The 19,382-nt window shown below is 39.8% G+C and overlaps 1 protein-coding gene across 1 annotated transcript; it reads left to right on the top strand.

The window, feature by feature from the left end:
* The first annotated feature begins 1,044 nt into the window (after positions 1-1,044).
* On the top strand, positions 1,045-15,285 carry MMP27 (matrix metallopeptidase 27). The gene is made up of 10 exons (XM_023208013.1): positions 1,045-1,219; positions 2,051-2,289; positions 3,716-3,864; positions 3,953-4,081; positions 10,202-10,363; positions 10,546-10,666; positions 11,942-12,072; positions 12,905-13,064; positions 13,938-14,041; positions 14,963-15,285. Exons 1-10 carry the CDS (start codon positions 1,118-1,120, stop codon positions 15,202-15,204), a joined length of 1,539 nt encoding a protein of 512 aa, XP_023063781.1. The 5' UTR covers positions 1,045-1,117; the 3' UTR covers positions 15,205-15,285.
* The last annotated feature ends 4,097 nt before the right edge of the window (positions 15,286-19,382 follow it).

Genomic DNA, 19,382 nt, shown 5'->3' with positions numbered 1-19,382 from the left:
TCTACGTACAGCCTATAAGTTCTTCAGCTATGTCATGGACATTTTGTTTAGGATATGGACAGGGAAGATTTGGAAAGGTCTATCAATTGAGGAGTTAACATTTGGGAAGAAAGGGAAGAAAAATTTAATAACTGGTAGAAGAAAAGAGGAGGATAAGTGAGGGAGGACATTGCTGTAACTAATAGTGTTCCTTCATCTAAAAGTAGCCCAAGTAAAGAAGAATATATCAAAATTAATCCAAAAGGCTCTCACTGACTATATTCTCACTTCTGATGTTAATTTTGGCTTTCATCATCCATGACCTCTATGATTATTCATCTTCCCAGTCAGCTGTCTTGTCCGTGAGACCCTCCATCCCATCTTCCATAGCTGTCTACATACAGATTTTGTTCCAGTCAGGCCAGATTTCCTATGGCTCATTTCTCCTGTGTTACCTCCTTCCCATGGCCTCTTTGCACTCACACTTCTTCTTTCTTCCTCTGTAAAACCAAATTCTACCCATTCTCCAAAACCCAGAGCAAGCACTAGTGCAAGCCCCAGTGCAGGCTGTATTTAACTTGTGTAAAACCTCAAGGCCACACTCATAAGCAGTGATCTGCCTTTGGCCCTTCTTAGTCTTTATAATCTGTACTGTGTGTTTGCCCACCTGCTTCCACTACATTAATTTCTGCATGTGTCTGAATTCTCCAACAAGATTGCATTCACAGGGGCAGGGAAACAGTAGGAATTCAATAAACATTTGAAGATTACCTTAATTAATAAGGGTAATCTGATTCCTGATTCATTTGTCTTTTTATGATAACATTCTACCAAGATATTTTGAGATTGCCTTCAAAAGAAAACTTTGCAAGGAAAAAAATAACGTGGAGGCTCACTTCCCAGTCTATTCAATTCAGTAATAAGCACTAACTGTGTTTACTAAATAACCGCAGACCAAGATTACAAAATCAGCTCAGTCAAAAAAAAAAAAAAAAAATGCAAATCATGACACACTTTATGGCAAGTGTCCTTTTCTGTTATTAATTAAATGATGATACAAGCCAATTCATGCCACGTCTCACTACTATTTTCTAAATTCTCTGCTAACACAACCGGCTTCAGCTGAAGAAAAAGAGGAATGAAGTGCCTTCTGCTTCTATTTTTGTTCTTTATAACATTTTCTTCTGCATTTCCCACAGTCCGAACGATGGAAAATGAAGAAAACACGCAACTGGCTCAGGTACTGTCTTAATAAATGATATTGATGACTATTGATATAAAGCTTATTTTATTGATTCTCTTGGGACTTAAAAAGAAAACACATTCCTGCAAAAGAGTCCTGAACTTTTTTTGTGAGAAGGAGCTGGTTTTAATTTGTCTAGCTCTAAGGATATCAAGAAATTGTGTTGGGGTGGGGGCTGGGCCAGGGAGGGGGAAATATCTGCTATAACTTTTAGCAATGGTCACAAATGAAGGGATGTTCAGTGAGAGGAGAAAGGAGAGAGCCCTGCAAGGCATGGAGATCGCTATAGAAGCATTACAAGACTACCAGGTGGACCCAGTCTACAATTTGGAGCTCTAATCCCTATTTGTATGAAAATAATACATTGCTTTACAGATTCCCTCTAAAAATCAGTTCAGTTAACTTTTTCTATTTAGTTAAATCAAATACATGTGCAAAGTGGATAACCACTTATTTCTTCTAGAATTTGTTTCAAAGAAACACTAAAATGAAAGTAACAGCAAAAATATGTAAGATATGTCATCATTTAACAGATAGACGAAGCTTCATTCTCTTCTGCGGAGGTTTATGAGCTATGTGCTTTGGCTAATTCTGGGCACTCGTAAGTCAACCAAGTCTTGGAAATTGAAAGAGCAGAGTGACTTGTTATTTTCCTCTTTGTGTCCTTCTTTCCTCCTTCACTCCTCTCTTTCTCTCATTACTTCTTTTTTTTTCCCCCCCTCTTCCTATTGCCAAAAGAAATTTTAGGCAATTTTGCTTTATCCTGAGATGGAGATTTGCTCTCCTGTAGTCTGTGCCTCTTTTTTTTCTTCTTATCTTTTTGGTCAGGCATATCTCAACCAGTTCTACTCTCTTGAAATAGAAGGGAATCATCTTGTTCAAAGCAAGAACAGGAGTCTCATAGATGACAAAATTCGGGAAATGCAAGCATTTTTTGGATTGACAGTGACTGGAAAACTGGACTCAAACACCCTTGAGATCATGAAGACACCCAGGTGTGGGGTGCCTGATGTGGGCCAGTATGGCTACACCCTCCCTGGGTGGAGAAAATACAACCTCACCTACAGGTAATGCTTCTGTCAGCTTATTTCCACCTAATCCAAAGGAACATAAAGATAATTTCCAAGGAACAGAATAATATTCATTCATTTGACCGAGCACTTCCTGTGTGCACAGCACATCATATGCTCCATTTACGGTATCTTCCCAAAAAACCTGTGCTATAGGCTCTGCTGCTACCGCCACCTTAAATACAGAGAAACTGAAACAAAAGTTTATTTACCATGGCTGAGATTACACAGCTCTTACTGGCTCCAGTAGACATGCTCTCATCTCTAGCCTCTGCCACCATCATATAAGCTCTGAACAAATGCTATCATCTGACTGCAGATACTTGACAGCATGGATGAAGGGTGCTCAAGAGAAAATGGGGAGATCCTGGAACACAACCAGTTTATGTCAGAGACATGTGTGTGTGAGAGAGACAGTTGCCAAATCTCAGATGAGCCCCCCAGAGCAAAGTAAGGTGTTTCCCTCAGACATCTCAAGGAAAAGGGGGCTGGCTGGCTCATTGGCAGGAAGAGGAGGAGGTATGCCCTTGATCTGAGACAGAGGCAGTCACCTTGACCACCACTCTAGAGCCTTTCCGATAGTTCTTCTTTCATCTTACTGAGTGCTAGGACTTGGGATAAAAATGAGTTTAGCAAGATAGGGAACATAAACAAGAGAAAGATCTTTTCCTGAGCAATTCTTGTAGTTCTCATGTAAGATTCTTCATATACGGACTGGGTGCAGTGGCTCATGCCTGTAATCCCAGCACTTTGGGAGGCTGAGGCAAACAGATCACCTGAGGTCAGGAGTTTGAGACCAGCCTGGCCAACATGGCAAAACCCCATCTCTACTAAAAAATACAAAAATTAGCCGGGCGTGGTAGCATTCACCTATAGTCCCAGCTACTCAGGAGGCTGAGGTAAGAGAATCACTTGAACCTGGGAGGCAGAGGTTGCAGTGAGCCGAGGTCATGCCACTGCACTCCAGCCTGGGGGATAGAGTGAGACTCTGTCTCAAAAAAAAAAAAAAAAGATTCTTAATATATGATACATGCACAAGACTAATTTCCAAAAGCCATTCAAAAAAATGATTCTCAATTCTTTTTAAGAATGTCTTTATAATACTTTCATATACAAGCCAACACGTACATGAGATTAATGCTGTCTAGGGATGTGATCTTAGGGAAGTCATTTAACCTCTTTGAGCCTCCTTTGTTGAAGTGTTACAATCCTACTGATTCATAGGGAAGATAAAGGAATTTAATTGTACAGTATATGTAACAGTATTTCATTTAAATAAAGTGCTATGCAACTATAAGATAATTGCACCACACCAAAGTTACTGCAGCACATTATTGATAAGCTAGAAATGTTTTTTGTAGTTATATGTGTATATTCATGCATGAATAAACCAGAAATTGACATATTTTTGTTAATTTTTAAGAATAATAAACTATACTCCAGATATGGCACGAACTGCTGTGGATGAGGCTATCCAAGAAGGTTTAGAAGTATGGAGCAAAGTTACTCCACTACAATTCACCAAGATTTCAAAGGGGATTGCAGACATCATGATTGCCTTCAGGACTCGAGGTAAGGTTTTCAACAGAGAGCAAAGCTATTTTCATCTCTGGAGATTTGAGGAAACTGATCTTTTTTCCTCCCATAAATTGTGTCTCAGTCCATGGTCGGTGTCCTCGCTATTTTGATGGTCCCCTGGGAGTGCTTGGCCATGCCTTTCCTCCTGGTCCAGGTCTGGGTGGTGACACTCATTTTGATGAGGATGAAAACTGGACCAAGGATGGAGCAGGTGAGTCTAATTTTCTTTATGAACAAAATTTTATTATTCTGAAGAATCCCTGAAAAGAATAGTTTTGTAACTAGTCGCTTTTTAACTCTAAAGTTCCCAATGTCCCCACAATTTTCCATATTCCAAGATGACACTGATGGAAGTGTTCAATACACCCTCATAAATTTGCTAATTCTATTATGATCAGAGCATTCTTCATTATTCATACATTCATCCATACACCCATAATGTCCGAGGGGCCACTGTGTGCCTAGAACTATACAAGGTGCCCTATGGACCCCAAAGTTGTACTGGAAAAGTGTAAGCCTTCAGAGGTTCATGATCCTGTGTGGTACACAAGGCCAGCCCACACACCTGCCATATAAGGCAGAAGATGTTTTGTGTTGTACCAGTGGTAGAAGTCATCTGTCGCTTGAGGATTGAAAGAAGACTCTAGGGAGGTGGTAATTTTGAGTTAGCAATTAAAGGACAGTGTATGGATTCATAGCCCATAGAGGCTCTATTTCAAAGCATGAACTTCCTCTTCTAACTCTTGCCCAGCTACAAAGGAATCAGACCTTAATTCTTATATTTGGCTTATTTCTTCAAACCAAGTAAGTTTATTTTTCTCAATGGGCCTGCCTAGCATTCGAGGTGTTTTACTACTGTTCTGACAAAAATATCAAACTATACTATATTAACAGGTAGCAGTGTATGCCTCAAACAAAAAAGCAAGCTCAGTAGATTTTCGGGCCCCCCCATTCTTTTTTTCTGTCATTGGCAATAGTCACCTTGGGTCTGGTGTCTAGCTTCCAGAGTTACAGGAAAGCACAGATTGTAGTGGTCCTGATGGATAGTATACAAGGATACAGATCATTCCTGAGCATGTATCTCCAGATAATCGGTCTAGGTCAGCTTTGTACTTTCTGTGAAACTGAAAGCCTGTGACACAAAATGGTCCATGGCCACTCACTGCTCAGTCAGAACAGGTGATGCTAGTGTTCTTCCAAGTGCCAGTGAAAAGAGCAAAAGTCAGTACTGGCTGAGGTTCAGGCAGCAGCATGCAAAATCCGGGATTGGTTGCTGCTATTGCCACATGACGTAGCATCACAAGCAAACAAGAAATTGAAGGAGGTAAGATAACATTGTCACCCAAGCAAGAGAGGAAAGGAATGAACCAAGTTTGTTGTGTATCTTCTGCTGAGACATGTTTCAGTATTTTTTTGGTACTAGTCTGAAGACACTGCGGATATGTTTCATCAAACAGTTACAGGAAATATCCTAGCACTTGCCAAAATCAGAATGATTCCCCTTGCTCAGCCAGGCTTTACTTTCATATCTAGAGGCAGAGATCAAAGATTTCACTATCCTTTTGTCTCTTAAATCCAATACTAAGTAGCAGTTACTCTTACCCATACTGCTTTAAGCCCTCTGCCAAGGGGGATGTGTGGGGTAAGTTATTTTTTTTTTTAAGTCCAATGTATCTGGGTTCCACATTGGTAAGGCTTGTTTGAGCAAGACGGGAGATAAATACAGTCCTCAACCAAGTTCTGGATGGGCAACCAGGCAGCAGTTCCAAAAAGGATTGTCTTCTGACTACTTTACTACATTCACTCAGAGTAGAAATTGTGGGCCCTCTGTGATCCAATTGTATAACTCTTAGTTCATTGACATTAAAGGGGAAAATATCTTCTTGTTCTCCAATGGAAACAAAAAACATCAAGCAAACATAATCTCCAATAAAATTGTAATTTTTAAAAATAGGAAATTCAGCAATAGCCTATATGATCACCTCTTTCATTGCAATTTGGAGGCTCTGTTCTATGAAAGGGTGGAAAAGTCTTGTTGTAACTTGCTTAAGAGCAACAGACACAGCATCTGCCAATGATGCCATTAGGCTGCTTCCTCGGGGTCATTGCATGGGGATGTCAGAGGACTTTAAGTACATACAGAGATTTTGATTTTCCTGAGAGTCTCTCAAAGCAAAGCCAGTGCCAAGCCTATTGTGAGGGTGTGTGTGGCAGACACGTGTGTACCAAACAACTGAACAGGCCTTGCAGACTGCTACAGATGCAGTGTTGAGAAGAAGAAAAAGCAACAGTTTGTAGCTTGGCAGACACTGGTTCCTTTAAGAGCTTCCCATTTACCAGCTGAGGGACCTGGGGCAAGTCAAGTAATTTTCTTACTCTCTATTTCTTTGCGTGTAAAATAATAATAATGCTCTTCTTTTAGGAGGGTGAAATAAATTACCCGTGCCCTAACTAGGTTAGTAAAGGTGAAAACACCTTTCAGAGCAGTTGTCCATAGTGAACACTCAGAAATGCTTGACATTAAAGATTCTGTTGACAATTATTAGTACTGATGATGATAATGATAACTAGGGTGGAATTGCATTCTAGACATAAGAAAAAAATGTTTACAAAGTTATGAATGTATAATGCACAAATTTATCTATTTAGTCACGTCTCCAGGAGACAGAGACTTTTGTCATCTTTTTCCTACAGTGTCATATGGCCAATAACAGTGTTGGCACATGAGAAATACTCTACAAATCATTGGTAAATAAAGTCACTTGACGATCATTTATTGAACATCCACTATGACTCAAGCTCTCTCATAGAAATGAAATACACGCTAGTATATAAGACACAGAAGCTGCCCTCCAGGGGTTTACAGTCTAAGGGACATGCAGACAATTAAATGGCAACTAAAATCAGCAGTATCAGTACTGAGATAAAGGAAACTATGGCAATGTAATAGGTCCACACAGAAGAAATTCCAATCCAGACCCACAGGTCAGCAGAGGAAGCTATGTCAAACCTGAGAACTGGAGGCCCAGTAGGAACTAAGAAGACAAAGTAGGGTAAAGAAGGTGAATAGGAGTGTTCTGAACAGAATAGCTCAATCCAACATAAGGAATAGAATTGTAGAAGGCAAGGCTGAAATGGCAAATAGGATTCAGATTGCAGAGGGTCTTGAAAGCCAGAATAAAGGTCTGGACTTCATTTAGAAAACCCGAGTTTGAATTATTTTTCCCAATATTAATTTTTCCAGTTCCTTGTCCAAAAGCACACACAGTGACATAGCCAGCCAGGCAAGGGGCAGCAGCAAAGACAAGAGCAGAGAAGTGTCAAAGACCATGACATAATTCTTTGCCCTTTTATGTTTGCTTAGTGCAAACATCACTTGGCAAGTTTCCATCAGGGAAGCTGAGGCTTCCCTTAGGCTCCATACACTTAGTTGGAAATCCAGGGATGGACTTTTTTTATTTTTTTGTTTTATTTATTTATTTATTTATCATTTATTTATTATTTATTTAGTTTTTGAGACCAGGTCTCACTCTGTCGCCCAGGCTGGAGTGCAGTGGCACAATCTTGGCTCACTGCAACCTATGCCTCTCAGACTCAAGCAATTCTCCTTACCTCAGCCTCCCAAATAGCTGGGACCACAGGCACAGGTCACCTTACCGAGCTACTTTTTTTTTTCTTTAATAGAGACGGGATTTCTCCTTTTTGCCCAGGCTGCTCATGAACTCCTGAGCTCAAGGTATCCACCCACCTTGGCCTCCCAAAGTGCTGGGATTAGAGGAGTGAACCACCATGCCAGGACCAAGGGGGCGGTCTCCTATACTTAGAGCCTTACAGACTAGTGGGAGAGGTGGACAAAGACAAAGGCAATTCTAACATGCCTGGTAAGACTTCTGGAAAGGGCACTATGGTCATGTCTAGGAAGCACATCTAACCATTTTTTCATTCAGACAACACCTGGACATCCACTCATCATTATTAAGCAGTCACAGTCTCTAGGTGTAAAAGATAATTAAGACATGGTTCCTGTACCCAGGGTGACAGAAATAAACAATGCAGTCCTTACGGGCTATGACAGAATCAGATGCTGAGTCTGCGGAAGCCGGAGCCGTGCATTTAACTCAACCTGGATAAGAGCTGGAGGGATAAGGGTTACATGAAGGAAATGACTTTAGAGGGAAGTCCTGGGGATTAAATAGGGTAGTTAAGCCAAGAGAAAGCAGAAGAGATATATTCTTAGCAAAGAGATGAAGGTATGAAGACATAGAGATTAGAAAGAACCTGGCACAGAAGAAAAATGCCAGTGATTTAATATAGTTAGCTCGCGGAATACGAAAATAAAATATGAGGCTGAAAAAAGGCAGGGACTAGACTGTGAAGGGTCATGTGAAGGTGTGTGGACTTTATCCTATAGCCAAAACAGAACCTCTGAAGAATAAAAGTAGGAGCAACATGATCACATATAGTATAGTCTAGCAACAACCCCAAACTGGTGACTTCTATTTTTTAAAAAATATTATCCATTTCTGAGACACCAGTTTCAAGCCATTTGCTTATCCTAGGCTATATTTTTCCATGATGTGACTAATACCAATTAAAGTCATGTGCCATTTAATCATATTTCAGTCAACTATGGACTATGTATATGACAGTAGTCCCATTCGATTATGATGGAGCTGAAAATTTCCTATCACCTAGTGATGTCATAGCACAACACATTACTCACATGTTTGTGGTGATGCTGATATAAACAAACCTACCGTACTGCCAGTCATATAAAAGTTCAGCACATACAATTGTGTGAAGTACATAATACTTGATATTAAACAATCATGTTACTGGTTTATGTATTTAATGTACTATACCTTTTATGGTTATTTTAGAATATACTCCTACTTGTTAACAAAAAAAAAAGAGAGAGAGAAAGAAAGAAAGAAAGAAAGAAAGAAAGAAAGAAAGAAAGAAAGAAAGAAAGAAAGAAAGAAAGAAAGAAAGAAAGGAGGGAGGGAGGGAGGGAGGGAGGGAGGGAGGGAGGAAGGAAGGAAGGAAGGAAGGAAGGAAGGAAGGAAGGAAGGAAGGAAGGAAGGAAGGAAGGAAGGAAGGAAGGAAGACAAAACAGGTAACTGTAAAACAGCCTCAGGTAGGCCCTTCAGGAGGGCTTCCAGGAGAAGTCATTGTTACCATAGGAGGTAACAGCTCCATGCATGTTATTGTCCCTGAAGACTTTCCAGTGGGACAAGATGTGGAGGTGGAAGACAGTAACACAGATGATCCTGATTGAAGGAAGGAAATATTTTTGAACAGCTGTACAACAAGTTTGTGTTTTAAGCTAAGTCACAAAAAAGTCCAAAATTTTAAAAATTTAAAAGTTTAGGCCAGGCGTGGTGGCTCACACCTGTAATCCCAGCACTCTGAAAGACCAAGCTGGAGGATTGCTTTAGCCCAGGAGTTCAAGATCAGCCTGGGCAACACAGTGAGACCCCCATCTCTACAAAAACAAATAAGAAAATTAGCTGGACATGGTGGCATGCACCTGTAGTCCCAGCTGCTCAGGAGGCTGAGGCAGGAGGATTGCCCGAGCCTAGGAGTTTGAGGCTGCAGTGAGCTGTGATCACACCACTCCAGCCTGGGCAACAGAGCAAGACCCTGCCTCAAAAAAAAAATTACAAAATAAAAAAGTTACGGTAAGCAAAGGTTATTCTTGAAGAAAAAGATAATTTTTAATTTGGTGTAGCTTAAGTGTCCAGTGTTTATACAGTCTACATAATGTCCTAGGCTTTCACATTCACTCACCACTCACTCAATCACTGACTCACCCAGAGCAACTTCCAGTCCTGCAAGCTCCATTCATGGTAAGTGTCCTACATATCTGTACTACTTTTTATCTTTTATACCATATTTTTACTGTACCTTCTCCATGTTCAGATATGTTTAGATAGACAAATACTTCCCATTGCACTAAATAATTGCTTACCATTGTGCTATGAGTACCTATAATATTCAGTACAGTAATGTGCAATACAGGTTTGTAACCTGGGAGCAAGAGGCTATACCATGTAACCTTGGTGTGTAGTGCGCTGTGCCATCCAGGTTTGTCGTAGTGCACCTATAATGTTTGCACAATGATGCATTTCTCAGAACATATCCCCATCATTAAGCAACACATGACTTTATTAGTATTGAAATATTTCCCAGATAAATGGTGGTACATATGAGAATTATCTGCTGTATAGCAAGCCTTTATTTCATTCCCCTTAGTTACTTTCAAATCTTAGATGCAACCATTCTCTTTTTGATTAAGTCATGTGCTCGTGTTTTCCCTGTTGTTATCAAGGATTCAACTTGTTTCTTGTGGCTGCTCATGAATTTGGTCATGCACTGGGGCTCTCTCACTCCAGTGATCAAACAGCCTTGATGTTCCCAAATTATGTCTCCCTGGATCCCAGAAAATACCCACTTTCTCAGGATGATATCAATGGAATCCAATCCATCTATGGTGAGCAAAATTATAAATCTCAATATATGTGAACTAAATAGGAAGCTTTTCAGAAAGGAAGTTAAGAAAATCACTTCCTGAAATATTATCATGAAGCAAATATCCACTTACGTAAGACCCTTGTGTAGGCATATTTCTTCATGCCCTCTTAATTCATTGTGGTATTTTTTTTCTCATCAAAGGAGGTCTGCCTAAGGTACCTGCTAAGCCAAAGGAACCCACTATACCCCATGCCTGTGACCCTGACTTGACTTTTGATGCTATCACCACTTTCCGCAGAGAAGTAATGTTCTTTAAAGGCAGGTAAACTCATTTCCCAAAACACCTCAACTTCCTATGAAGATTTTTCTTTTCAAGGGATTTGAGGATAAAGAGGTAGTCATGGAGCTAGTGAAAATGTGTGCCTTTTATCTTCATTTTATAACTGAACATACTGTTTGAATGCTTTACCATATGCGTGTGTCTTGTAGTTGTTTGATAAATTTTTAAAAGTCTTTAAGGAATTTTAAAAATTGCCATTGCATAAGAAGGGGAAATGGAGTCTACTTTCAGTGACTTCTTGGCCAGAAGAGTCCACCAATCCCAGTGGCCTACTGAAGCCAACTTACACTGCATTACAGGAGCCTATTGTTACATTTTCAGGAATTTTGCAAACCAGTTCACATCACATAGGCAGCTTGAAACTGGCCATGGTTGGAGTATTTACGTCTGAAAATCAGCAAATGATTAAAGTCATGTCTTCTTCCCACCTGGAGAGCTAGTTGTTAAATATGGGTCAGCACCTTACTGAACATTTCTTAAAGCTGCATCAATAAAGTGTTAGCTGTAGTAGGAAATCCCTTCTCTCACTAAAATTTATTCAACTTAACTTGCAGCATGATGTGTCAGTTATGTAGACCATGACCATATTTTTATAGCAAAATATCAAGACATACACCACTGACAAAGATATAGGGGCAAAAGGAAAGAATATTTGAAATTGGACTCCTTTCACCCATGAATATATCATGTTACGATCCATGTTATCACCACCATTCTCTGATCAGCAGAGGCTGAGAGGCTACCCATCATGAATGTCAGAGAGGAGTGGCGTGTATGTGGAGGAAAATGGAATATAAGGACTTTTAACGTCTCATTCATAGACTGGGAATTTTGCAGCCAGAAGGGAAATACTGAGGAAGTGTTTTGGCTCATCAATGATTACATTTCTTCATTCCAGCAAGCATCTGCTTCAAAAAGTTCTCCTTAGGAATGCTTGGTGTTGGCTTAAAATGTTGGGTGTTGCTGCTTTGGCAAAAACAAAACCATTGAGCACTCGGAACTCAGAATAATAATTCCATGAAGAGTTTGCCACTCTACGGACCCAAGAGAGTGGGCACAAAGGCATGTCCTGAATTTGGGAGTCCCATACTGAACTGAACTCACAGCCACCTAAATTTACTGGGGAAAATTATGCTAATTATCTCAGTTATTTGACGAAGATACCAACCAATTAGACAAAAGACAAGCCTAAGACTGCGAAGTTTTCATTGACATGGAAAAAGGCTGCATATGTAAAGTGTTTTTTGTTTAACACAGGCACCTATGGAGGATCTATTATGATATCACGGATGTTGAGTTTGAATTAATTGCTTCATTCTGGCCATCTCTGCCAGCTGATCTGCAAGCTGCATATGAGAACCCCAGAGATAAGATTCTGGTTTTCAAAGGTAACCTTGCCCATCCTGATTCCTCTTCTCCCTCTGGCTGCCTGAACTAACCAGTGGGTATTTTGGTGTAAGAAATAAAATCTTCCTGTCTGAACCAATGCGCAGGGCTTTTGCCCTCATCTTAGGTTCCTGTCATAAAGAATATAACAAACCAGGATTCTCTGTGGCTGTGAAGATAAACACAATCCTAGTTGCACAGGGACTAAAATAAACCTGTGTGATAAGAACTAAAAAAGTCTCTTTTTCTGCCAAATAAAGGCAATTAATCTCTCTTTAATGTTCACTTTCTACTAAGATTGCCAGATTTGGCAAATAAAAATATAGGACACTATAAATTTCAGATAAACAACAAATAACTTTTTGGTGTATTAAAATATTTTGTATTTATTTATACCCAAAGTTAGTCATTTGTTCACTTGAAATTCAAATTTAACTGACAGTTTATGTTTAACCTAGCAACCCCACTTTTTATATGATGTTATCAGATTACTAGCCTTTGAGAGCACTTGGAGGCTAAAACTTAGCAGAACTTGTTGAAACATAATTCATTTTAAAAATTTCAATTGACACTTAATAATTGTACATATTTATGGGGTACAACATGTTGTTTTAATACATATATGCATTGCTTACTTGGTTGTTTTGACAGAGTTAGCCAATTAAAAGCAATCAATACAATGAAACCAATTGACAAAGGTCTGCACACTATTGACTTTTACTGGTATGTATTATTTGTGTAATATAAATAATATGAGCAGCTAAAGAAAGTGGTAAGAATGAATGTGGGCATAAGATTATTAAATCTCTAAGCAATCACTCTCTCTCTTAACAGATGAAAACTTCTGGATGATCAGAGGATATGCTATCTTGCCAGATTATCCCAAATCCATCCATACATTAGGTTTTCCAGGACGTGTGAAGAAAGTAGATGCAGCCGTCTGTGATAAGACCACAAGAAAAACCTACTTCTTTGTGGGTATTTGGTGCTGGAGGTAAGTTTATAGACGATTGATCCTTTGTTTTATTATGGAGAAAAATATTCACAATAGCATCACTTTGACACAGACAAAAATAAAATGAATCCATAATACTTTCTATTTATTATTATTATTATTATTTTTGAGATGGATTCTTGCTCTGTCTCCCAGGCTAGAGTGCACTGCTGCAATCTCTGCTCCCTGCAGCCTCAACCTCCCGCATTCAAGCGATCCTCCTGCCTCAGCATCCCCCAAGTAACTGGGACTACAGGCATGTGCCACCACACCTGGCTAATTTTTGTACTTTTTGTAGAGATGGGGTTTCACCATGATTCTCAGTCTGGTCTTGAACTCCTGGGCTCAAGTGATCCACCCGCTTTGGCCTCTCAAAGTGCTGGGATTACAGACATGGGTCGCCACGCCCAGCCCATAGTCTTCTTAAAGTGAATAATGAAGGCAGAGAATAACATTTATCAAGCCAAAAGAGATTTCAATAAGTCTAATGACTTTCCTTCAACTTAAAAAATAAAGATAAGATAAAATAAAAAGTTGATGACCCCAACCAAATTGCCAATGACACAAACACATCTAGTGAAAATTTTTGAACGCTCCAAGCTCAGCCTTCAATCTGATGTAACAATTTCTCTGAATAGCATCAATCTAACAAATGCTGTGGCCTTTTTCCCTGATCATTTCTTGTTTGGAAGATTCTATAAGTGATTCAACCAAACATAATCTTTATTATATTTTTACTATAGATCCAATTAGTTTTCCTCTACTAGGCCTATGTATTCCCCACATCCCTGCTTGACTCTAAGTTGCACAGCAGACAAATTAAGCTCCCCAAACCAAAGATCCTCTGGTATCCTTTCATATCCTTGTATGCAGGTTTGATGAAATGACCCAAACCATGGACAAAGGGTTCCCGCAGAGGGTGGTAAAACACTTTCCTGGAATCAGTATCCGTGTTGATGCTGCTTTCCAGTACAAAGGTAAGCATGAATGCCTCACTGATTGGGATACCTGTGAGACTGTGTTGACTGCGAAAAAAGACAGCACAAAAACTTAAATGCTTCTATTTTAATGCAATTTTACTACTCTTAAGTATATACAATAATAAACATTAACCCCACAAGCATTATCACAAACTGAATTCATAAATCCTGAATTATACTCTCTGTTATACTATCTCAAATCTATGTAAAAAGTACCAAATCCATTTTACTCATCATTGATAAGTAAAGATATCCCCTAAAGTGTACAAAGTAAGCACATGAACAATGATTCTCAAACTTTAATGTATGTAGCTTAATGTACATAGCTTGGGGTTTGTGTGTGAAACAAAGTATTTGAGGCAGAATTGTGAGTGATACCTAGGAACCTGTAGTTTTAAAAGAACCTCAGGCAATGTAATGCATACAATCCAGCAACTCTATCATCAAAGACAATGACCTAGACCGTGGAGTAATCAGATGTCTAGAAATATTTTTGAGTGACACGATCTATTACTACAATGAAATCTAACACAGAACCTCGTAACCTAAAACAGAGCAAAGTAGAACAGCTCTAAGAAAACAAGGATATAGAGACCAAGGCCATGTCCACAGGGACCTCTCCCCTTCACTGAAACACTTTGTTGAAGCCTAGTTTGAGAACCTCTGGCATAGACCGCAGTCTGGCTAGAAAGGTAAAAAGTCCCTTGAAACTCACACTTTATAACATTGACTTCCTCCTTAGGGAAATAAAACCAATAGGATTTCCCACATGACAGTAGAGAGCTAAAATGTATGTATGTGATTCCACAAATTTCTTTGCTCTCCATAATGTTATTTTTTTCTACTTTTATAAAATTTAAAAGTATGGAAGTATTATATAGTTATGAAAGATAACTAATCCTGATTCTCTGTCTCTAGGATTCTTCTATTTCAGCCGTGGATCAAAGCAATTTGAATATGACATTAAGACAAAGAATATTACCCGAATCATGAGAACTAATACTTGGTTTCAATGCAAAGAACCATTAAACTCATCATTTGGTTTTGATATCAACAAGGAAAAAGCACATTCAGGAGGTGTAAAGATATCGCATCATAAGAGTTTAAGCTTGTTTATTTTAAGTATTGGTCATTTGCTGAAAAACACTATTTATCAATAAATTCATAGACCTAAAATAAACCTCAACAGGTCTTTTAATATAAATTCTGCTTCAAAATAGAATAGAACTATTCTTTAACAAGTTGCTAGTCCTAGTTCTAAATATCCAAATTCAATAGCCATTTTGAGCTGCCTGATTCTTTTAATAGGAAGTTATTATGTAGAAACAAAAATCTGTGACTGTACCTTAAGCCTATTTCATGCTTTGTGGACTTGGAGAAGACATGTCTTACAACTAAATACTAAAACATTTATTAAACCAATCTTTAGCATTCTATTTTGTCTGGACCTTTGGAGTTTAAGAGCCCAAATAAACTATAGTGCTCATCCCTATGCATGTTCTGAATCCATCAAATAAGTTACTCCACCTCCCAAAGAGATGGGTGACAGCCTGGATAGATGCAGGGTGAGTTACGTTAGAGGTGATTCTCTGACAAGTAAGGAACTAGCAGAAGTAGGAGAGAAGTGTTCCCACAGCCTGACAAACATTGACCAATGCAGTTAAACATTCCTTAGGGATACAAAATTAAGTTTTCTACACACTGATTTCAGCCACAAGAAATGTGGGGATTTTCATCCTGTGTTTGTGGTATATGTGCATCATCTGAGCCTATGGGTAGAAAGTTTCTGTACTCTTTGTTCCATCATGGATTTGTTGACTTCCTAAATGCTTATGGCTTGATTTTATCTTTATACCCTCAAAGTTAAGTGCTTAGCAAAGTTCTTAATACAATTTTTGACCCGGAAAATGGGAGATTGTCAGTTGAACTTGCTTCTGATGAGGTGATATATTGAGTATATGTCAACTGATAGAAAATAGGCATAGAAAATCACACAAATTCCTACAGTTGGTCCCCACTTCCCTGGAGTTCAGTGTTTCCAGTTTCCTAAAAGAAGGGGTGCGTAAAAGAGTTATTGTATGTTTGAAACACAAATTTTAAGAAGTACAGCTTAACACTGAGCAAGTAGTAGATAGTAGTCTTTGTGAAAAAAATATATACTGTTGGAATAATCGAATATCCATATGCATGAAAAAAGAATGTTGACCCCTACCTCATACCATTCACAAATATTAATAAAAATGGGCCACAGACCTCTAAGAAATAAAATTATAAAACTTGCAAAAAATTTTTTTTTAATTTTGGGACTTTGGACTAAGCAAAGATTTCTTAGGTAGAACATAAAAACTATTAACTATTAAAAAAATCAGTGAATTAAACTTTAACATTTAAAACCTTTGCTTTCAAAAAACAATATTAAAAGAATAAAAAGTTGGCTTTTTTATTCTTTTTATTCAGTGGCTCACGCCTGTAATCCCAGCACTTTGGGAGGCCAAGACAGGAGGATTGCATTAGGCCAGAAGTTCAAGACTAGCCTAGCCAACATAGCAAGACCCTATCACTATATAAAATAAATAATTAAATAATTTTTTTTTTTTTTTAGGCGTGGTGGCTCACACCTGTAATCCCAGCACTTTGGGAGGCTGAGTTGGGTGGATCATGAGGTCAGGAGATTGAGACCATCCTGGCTAACATGGTGAAACCCTGTCTCTACTAAAAATACGAAAATTAACTGGGCTTGGTGACGCGCGCCTGTAGTCCCAGTACTCGGGAGGCTGAGGCAGGAGAATCGCTTAAACCAGGGAGGTGGAAGTTGTAGTGAGCCAAGATTGTGTCACTGCATTCCAGCCTGGTGACAGAGTGAGACTCCATCTAAAAAATAAAAAAAAAAAAAACTGCTGGACTGAGTACAGTGGCTCACGCCTGTAATCCTAGCACTTTGGGAAGCCGAGGCAGGTGAATCACAAGGTCAGGAGTTCAAGACCAGCCTAGCCAAGATGGTGAAACCCTGTGTCTACTAACAATGCAAAAAATAATTAGCAAGGTTTGGTGGCAGGCACATGTAATCCCAGCTACTTGGGAGGCTGAGGCAGGAGAATCACTTGAACCCAGGGGGCAGAGGTTGCAGTCAGCTGAGATCACGCCACTGCACTCCAGCCTGGGCAACAGAGTGAGACTCAGTCTAAAAAAAAAAAAAAAATTAAAAGGATCAAAAGTCAAGCTATACACTGGGGAAAAAATATTTTCAAAACATATATCTGACAAAGGACTTGTATCTTAAATATATAAAGAATTCTTACAACTCAAAAATAAGACAAACAGCTCATTCTTTTTTCTTTTTTTTTTTTTTTTGAGACAGAGTCTCACTCTGTTGCCCAGGTTGGAGTGCAGTGGTGCAATCTCAGCTCACTGCAACCTCTGTCTCCTGGCTCAAGCAATTCTCCCACCTCAGCCTCCTAAGTAGCTGGAATTACAGGGACACACCACCATGCCAGGTTAGTTTTTCTATTTTTCACAGAGATGGCATTTCGCCATGATGCCCAGGCTGGCAACTCCTGGACTCAAGTGATCCGCCCACCTCAGCCTCCAAAGTGCTGGGGTTACAAGCATGAGGCACTACCCCTGCCATCCCCTCAATTTTTTAAAAAAAATTAATAAATGTTTATATTTTAAATTATTTATTTATTTATTTTTGAGAAAAAGTCTTATTCTGTTGCCCAGGCTGGACAGCAGTGGTGCGATCTTGGCTCACTGCAACCTTCACCTCCCAGATTCAAGTGATTCTGCCGTCTCAGCCTTCCCAGTAGCTGGGATTACAGCACCTGCCACCGTGCCCAGCTAATTTTTGTATTTTTAGTAGAGACGGAGTTTCACCATGTTGGCCAGGCTGGTCTTGAACTCCTGACCTCAAGTGATCCGCCCACCTTGGCCTCCCAAAGTGCTGGGATTACAGGCGTAAGCCACTGCGCCTGGCCTTATTTTATTTTGAGACACAGTCTCACTCTGCCTCCCAGGCTGGAGTGCACTGGCGCCATTTCTGCTCACTGCAACCTCCACCTCCCAGGTTCAAGTGATTCTCATGACTCAGCCTCCTGACCAGCTGGGATTACAGGTGTACACCACCACACCTAATTTTTGTATTTTTAGTGGAGATGGCGTTTTGCCATATTGGCCAGGCTGGTCTCAAACTCCTGATCTCAAGTGATCCACTCCTCTAGGCCTGCCAAAGTGCTGGGACCAAAGGCATGAGACACCGCACACAACCTCAAATTTTTTTTAATGCCCAAAATATTCACCATATGAGTAGTAAATAAGTACATGAAAAGATTTTTCTCTTGGAGATGGAGTCTCTCTCTGTCGCCCAGGCTGGAATGCAGTGGTGTGATCTCAGCTCACTGCAACCTCTGCCTCCCAGGTTCAAGCAATTCTCCTGCCTCAGCCTTCCAAGTAGCTGGGACTACAGGTGTGCGCCACCACACCCAGCTAATTTTTGTATTTTTAGTAGAGACAGAGTTTTCACCATGTTGGTCAAGATGGTCTCGATCTCTTGACCTCGTGATCCACCCACCTCAGCCTCCCAAAGTGCTGGGATTACAGGTGTGAGCCACCACACCCAGCAAGATTTTTCAATATCATTAGTCATTAGGTAAATGCTAAACCACAAGGAGATACTACTGAATACCCAGTAAAATGGTGACCATTCAATGGAGAAAGAAACATGCTCTGATAACATATTCTCAATGTTTGCTTTCAAAGGTGTGTTGCTGTCAAACTCTTCCATTCACTGAAATAAATAGTTTATGATGCATTTTAAAATAAGTAAATAAATAAGATGGTTAACATTTAAAAACTGGCCAGGTGTGGTTGCTCATGCCTGTAATTCCAGCACTTTGGGAGGCCGAGGTGGGTAGATTGCTTGAGGCTGGGAGTTGGAGACAAACCTGAGCAACATGGTGAAAACCTGTGTCTACCAAAAACACAAAAAATTAGCTAGGCGTGGTGGCATGCACCTGTAATCCCAGCTACTTGGAAGGCTGGGGCAGAAGAATCACTTGAACCCAGGAGGTGGATGTTGCAGTGAGCCGAGATCATGCCACTGCAAGTTTAACAAGTGAAAGAGAGAAAGAAAGCTCTCTGCCACAGAAAGGGGTCCCAAAAAAGGCTTGCCATTTCCCAGTTGAATACAGAGACTTTCATAAGAAACCAGAGGCGGAGCAAGATGGCCGAATAGGAACAGCTCCAGTCTCCATCTCCCAGCGCGAGCGACACAGAAGACCGGTGATTTCTGCATTTTCAACTGAGGTACTGGGGTCATCTCACTCGGGAGTGCCGGACAATC

This window comes from Piliocolobus tephrosceles, chromosome 13 (genome assembly GCF_002776525.5).
Source record: "Piliocolobus tephrosceles isolate RC106 chromosome 13, ASM277652v3, whole genome shotgun sequence".
NCBI classification, from domain to species: Eukaryota; Metazoa; Chordata; class Mammalia; order Primates; family Cercopithecidae; genus Piliocolobus; species Piliocolobus tephrosceles.
Note: the sequence above shows the minus strand (reverse complement) of the source record. Positions and strands in the feature narration are given on the sequence as shown.

Bases quoted from the DNA above. Each gene is read 5' to 3' on its own strand.
- MMP27 (XM_023208013.1), top strand. From the start codon at position 1,118: ATGAAGTGCCTTCTGCTTCTATTTTTGTTCTTTATAACATTTTCTTCT. The intron at 13,065-13,937 runs GTAAGTTTATAG...CCTTGTATGCAG, and splicing joins GTGGGTATTTGGTGCTGGAG to GTTTGATGAAATGACCCAAA. The intron at 14,042-14,962 runs GTAAGCATGAAT...CTCTGTCTCTAG, and splicing joins TGCTGCTTTCCAGTACAAAG to GATTCTTCTATTTCAGCCGT.